Source organism: Macrobrachium nipponense, chromosome 7, assembly GCF_015104395.2.
Source record: "Macrobrachium nipponense isolate FS-2020 chromosome 7, ASM1510439v2, whole genome shotgun sequence".
Classification (NCBI taxonomy): domain Eukaryota; kingdom Metazoa; phylum Arthropoda; class Malacostraca; order Decapoda; family Palaemonidae; genus Macrobrachium; species Macrobrachium nipponense.
Window position 1 is genome coordinate 19,679,506 of NC_061109.1, and position 6,000 is coordinate 19,685,505.

Consider the following 6,000-nt stretch of genomic DNA (forward strand, 5'->3'; position numbering starts at 1 on the left):
AGGAATTAATTGTAAGATTTAAATTTTTCATGTAATTCATCCAACATACTAGTGCTGCCTACTTTTGTGTTTGGTGGTGGTATAATAAAGACTGCTTGCCAAGAGTTGGTATAAATGAGTTTGTAATTATAAACTCATTTTACTTTTATCAAATTAACAGGTAGTGAAAAAGTTTCATTGTCAGTAAGATGCTCATTAATGAATTTATTTTTGTTGGATGTTTGGCGTGATTTGAGTAATTTCAAATATAATATGTATTGAGCATACAAAGAGGGTATTTTGACCTAATTAGGGTTGGGCTTCTTTTCAGTGACTCCTGTTGCACCTGACACCCGCTGCAGTAAAGGAAATCACCCAGGAAACACCAGTAACAATCCTGGTAATGGCAATGGGAACAACCTTAATAATATTATAAATAATGGAGCACCAAATAATCAGTACAGATACCAAAGGATTTCTTATAACAAGAGAAAAAAATCCACACGAAGAGAATCAGACACTCGAACGGAAGTTCGGGAAGCTCACCGGTGATTGACGGTGGGGAAGAGTTTGCCTCTTTCTGTGAATGGTTGACATTTTTTGGTGTTTGTGTGGACTTATGACGGCAATTTAAAGTAGAAATTATGGACTACTTAAGCATCATTTGCTCATTGGTTTTATTTGTGAAAACAGTGGCAAAGTGCTGGATTGTCGTTAGATGACTGTGATGCTGATCTCGCTGCTCCTCCAAGGAGAGGCTGATCAAACTCCACTCTTCTTATTTTCTGTGAATAGTTAAACTACGCAGCTTATCCATATATTTGGTGAATATGAACAAAGATATATTCTAGTGCTTGGACAGGCCTGTGGTGTGAATTTTCAAGGCAAGGTGTTTTCAAGAATCTGGAAAAAGTCAAGACGTTCAGCTTTTGAAGGATAGATGATGGTGAGAGACAAGTGTTGGATGCTGCTACTTCTGCTCCTGTTGCAGGGTCTGATGTTCCACTTTACCGTAAGAAGTTTTTAAGTAGACCAATATTCATAGAGTGACTTCTAAAAGATTTTATTTATATTCATTAAGCTCAACTCGGCTGTTTTGACGACTCATCCCAAAGTCATGTGAAAGTCATTTCATATTAACCTGAGATTTCAGTTTAATCTCTTGCAAGTCAGTTTACCCAAGTCAGACTCTGGCTCGGGTGGGTTGTTGTTGTTGTTGTTGTTGGTGGTGCATAATGGATGAATGGCTAGCACAAATGACCCCTTACAGAGGGCAGCTTGTTTGTGAGAAATATCATTGACACCTGAGGCCCATGCGTGGGTTTTGTGAAACCAAGTCACTGTTTTGGTGTCAAAGTATGAGTGTTCCATAGAGCAGGAAATTCTAAAATTAGGATTTCTGTATATCATTGTTTAGCCAAAATATATATTTATTGTTGATAATGTCAAACTGGTTGTTGTTTTTTTATTATTGTTTTATTTTTATTAATTTTTTTAAGTAGCAAAGGGAGACCCTTTGTCCTTCTCAGGCAAAGTAGGTGTATGATAGATGGGTCCTAGTGCTTGTTGTGCAGTATAGGAGGATTAGGGTAAGGGAAGTGCAGCTGAGAGTTGCCTTTGGGTGAACAGTTGGTCATGAATCGATGTATAGAGCGACAATGAAGTCGGTCGTGAGTGTGTGAGGAGCAAACTGCATGTGATTAGGCCAAGGGCATTTGTCAATAAGAGTGCCCTTGATTGTGATTTGCTGTGCCAAGAAAAACAACTCCATTAAACTTGTTTAGAATGGATTAAATCATTTTATCTAAGTCATGTGAAGTGATATTGTGGAGCCCATATCATTAATGATTTATAATTAATGTTCTAAAGTCGGTGATAGAATATTTTCGTATATGAATGAGTGTAGCTGTGTTAGTTATTTATTTTAATTATGGATGTATTTTGAATGAAATAGGTTGTTCAATGCTGTGGACAAGCATTACAAGCATTTGTAAATGAGGGGCTCCCTCCCTCCTTCGCTAAGTTGAAAGGTTAGCCATCCACACACTGCCAAAGGTACTCTTTATGTACTCTGGCCTAAAAAGTCATACATTTGTCCCTCATAAGATGTTAACTTTTAGATGAAATGGAATTATACGTTTGGTTTCTTGGGAGAAGATCCTAATTCTCAATATTCAATACTCTGAAACTGCAATGACAACCACTCGTGAGAGAGTGGGAGTGAGAGATCCAGGAAATTAAAGGGGAAACTTTCTGTGGGGGAAACCCTAAAAGCTATTATATTGAAGATTGTGCAGCTCTTATGATTTTATAGAATTGAATAATTTCAATTTAACAAAAAAAAAAAAAAAAAAAAAAAAAAATCATCCAGAATAGTATATCTGAAAAGTGGAGTAATTTTGAAAAGGAATCCGCAAAACTAATTGGCACCTACATTCCTGCCTAAATCCACCACATTTTTTTTTTAAAGTGTTGAATGAAGTACTACTTACATACAACAAGTAGTTTATTAGTATTTTATTTATATTTTTGTGTACGTACAGTTTCTCGTAGTGAATCATTGTAAACTGAAACTAAGATAAAATCACAAAAATAAATTGACTTAGACCTAATGACAGATTTTCATTTTTTGTAATCTAGTTTTACAATCTTGAGATATTAAACAGAAGGAACAAGATAGACGTGATGTTGTGTTGCATTGTATCAAGTATAAATACCTTTTCTGTAGTTGCAGTACCAGGTATTGGCAACTGAAGCATTGCAGATATTTTAACTAGTATAACGTTTTGTTAGATTCCTGCAGCTTTGTAAGGACATAAAATTTATTTCTTTTATTATTAATATCATGACATGAAATTTCCTATTATTAATTACCTAGGAATATGTGTAATGCATAATCTAGTAAGTCATGTCAGATTCTAAATTTTTTTTAGGGTTATTGTTTAAATGGAGGAAGTACAAAAGTGACCTTGCAGGTAAAATGAAATCCATTTCATAAGCAAGAATCCATGCTGGAATCATAACCTTGATATATATTCGTGGATTTTCCATTTGGAAATTCTCATTATAGTGTTGAGATTTTATGAACAGAAGATGAATGGTGATGATTAAGAGGAAAAACCAGTTATAGCAAAAGTACTACTAAAAAAAAAATGACAAGCTCACAGATGATGTGACTCTGAATTACAATGACTACATGCAAACCAGGTGATATGGCTTTAGCCATTTACAAGCACTCATCTTCACCATGCCATGTAGTCTTAACACTTTTTTTTCAGTATTTTTGCTGTGAGAAGGACAATGTGAGGATGGTAAACATAACCATAGTAGACCATTCTGTTCAAGGAGGTTTTGAAACATGCAATTACATTTCCTTTATAGAGCAAGATTTCATGGCTAACGACCAGTAACCCCAATGACTTACAAAAAAAAAAAGTGCTTGCAGTGTATAGGGAATACTATCTTAATATAACCCTTTGGAAAACCACCTGAACTATTGCAAAATGTACTTGCAACTGCATCGGTGGTGAAGAAGTGTGCTCTTAAGAGGCATAAATCCACAGTCTGGTTCTGTATCAAAGTCTGCAATTATTCATGATAGCTGTACCCATTCATTGCTACTCTTGAATTGTTTGTGTTGTAATGAATTCTTTTCAAAATTGCTTTTGACTGTATCTGCTAAGTAGATTATTGCTTGTTATATTTTTTTCTCTCTAATGAATGTTTACTTAATTTTATATAGTTCATTGAAGACTAGTTTGATGTGACATTTTAGAATTGTTCTTACTATCAAACCACCACCCCGCTTCCCAGATTTTATATAACAAGGGTTCTTGTTGGTATGCAGCATCATTTAATTGGATAGTCACTGCACCCATTGGATGTTTGCATAATTCTGCAAATCCTTTAGTGCAACTTTTTAGGTTAGAATTTCTAGACTTGTTTGCTCAGCTGTCATTCATAGAAGAGAGGAAACGAGGGAAAGTTTCAGCATGGTAATCGCCATCCTTCTTGCAGTATGTTATTTTTGGAATGGGACATATTTATGCCTTGTCATCCTTGGTCATTTGTGACCTTCGAGAACCAACAACGGGAGGATGGTTTAGCTAAGTTTTTCCATAAGCATTATCTGACCAAAATCTGATTGAGCTTTTTGTTATCATGTAATGTAATTTTGTGGGGGAATGGATATTTAATGGTAAATATTTGCCTCCTAGTAGTAATTCTTTAGGTTGATTGATTTTAGAAAGATGTATAGGTGTCACAACAGCAGCTTTGTATTTAGGCAAGGTCTCAAGATTTCCATTATTATTATCTATTTTTATTGTTACCATTATGTTAAGTATTGAATTTTGTAAAGCAGGATACAGAGTATCAGAAAGAAGATAGAGTATTGATATACTTAAAAAATTAATGAAAACTTGAGTGGATGTATTCTGCATAATTACCAAGCATTTGATTCTTACGGCAGCTGATGTCAACATTCAAAGAAGAGATACATCACTGGAGCTTTTTATCCTTTGTTAAAATCCAAATAAGCACTTTTCAAGTATTTAGCTAAGCACTTGACTCCCTAAGCATCTCGTTGCTGCAGTCTTACATGGACCTTTTCATCTTGCAAGGAAGTAAGAAAAATTGAGTTATATTGTCATATGTCAAAGTTTAATTCTGTTTGCAGTAAAGTTACAGTGAATGGTTCAGATGGTAATGAAATAAAAAAATAAAATTATAATACAGTTAGTGAAAATCTCATATGTATACAGCTTATAGCTTTGGAGGCTCAGGAAGAAATGTCATCATGGTGTGTTACTACCCTAGTCATTTTATAAGAGAGATTATATGTACTTGTTGATTAGCAGAGCATAATTTCCAGTCTAGAAATTTGGTTAGTACAAAATGTAAAAGACCAATGTAACTCCAATGCTGGTAACAAACCAAAAGGGATACCACAGAAATTGCTGAAGAACATTAGATTTCATGTAGAATACAGAATGTGTGAGGGAAGAGGCTAATCACTTTACAGTACATTGCTTCAGAAAGTAATTCCTTTATGAGATATTTAGAAAGAAAAATGCTTTAAAGCTTATGTAAAAATTAAGAACACAAAAATCGTAGTTTCCTATTAGGAGATTGATCTATGGAAATAAGTCGATAGATGATGATATTGCTAGAATGTTGCATCATTCAGAAGTGTGCAAAAATTTTAATTCATTGCTGATATTTATGACTATATCCATCCCATTGTTGGAGATTGTGTGGCAAAATCTAAAGACCTTAGATACATCACTATATGTATATGTATATGTGTATATATATATATATACACATATACACATACACATACACACACATATATATATATATCTATATATATATATATATATATATATAATGTGTGTGTGTGTGTGTATATTTTATATATATATATATATATATATATATATATATATATATATATATATATATATATATATGTAAAAAAACAATTTTAATAAATTACTATGCACTGATTACTAAAAAAAGAAATGAAAGCCATTATACATTTAAGAAAAATTACTTATTTTCTATATAGTTGAAAAGTAAATGAAAAAATATGACTTGTCAGTATAATAATGGAACTGTGAACAGTAGATTAAAAATCATAATAGTATAACAATTGAATTTCCTTAATTTGATGATTGGGAATGTGAAATGAGATTTAAAGTAGCTAGTGGGGAGGCACCTTTGAATAAGTCATATTTACATAAAGTACTGAGGAAGACTAGCTAAAATTGTTTTTAAGTATCTTCTATATAAAAACACACGTATTCGATTCTATGTATTCATATGTATTGGACTCTATTTATTTAATTTAGGAGACATATAAAATTCAATTTTTCTATCTTTGTATTCATGGTTATGTATTGGAAATTGATGTACCAAAATGAGAGAAATTGCATATCCTCCACATAATATACCTAATCTCCGTAGTGTTCATAACTTGTGATTATTTGACTCTGTTGATTGACATGGCTATCATAG

At 33.0% G+C, this 6,000-nt stretch overlaps 1 protein-coding gene across 1 annotated transcript in view; it reads left to right on the forward strand.

Annotated features, from left to right (window-relative positions):
• The window catches only part of LOC135217203 (terminal nucleotidyltransferase 4A-like), an 82,333-nt gene extending 78,312 nt beyond the window's left edge, over positions 1 to 4,021 (forward strand). The window contains 1 exon segment of the mRNA XM_064252936.1: positions 311 to 4,021. Coding sequence (XP_064109006.1) covers positions 311 to 531 — 221 coding nt within the window. The 3' untranslated portion in view covers positions 532 to 4,021.
• Positions 4,022 to 6,000: the final 1,979 nt, after the last annotated feature.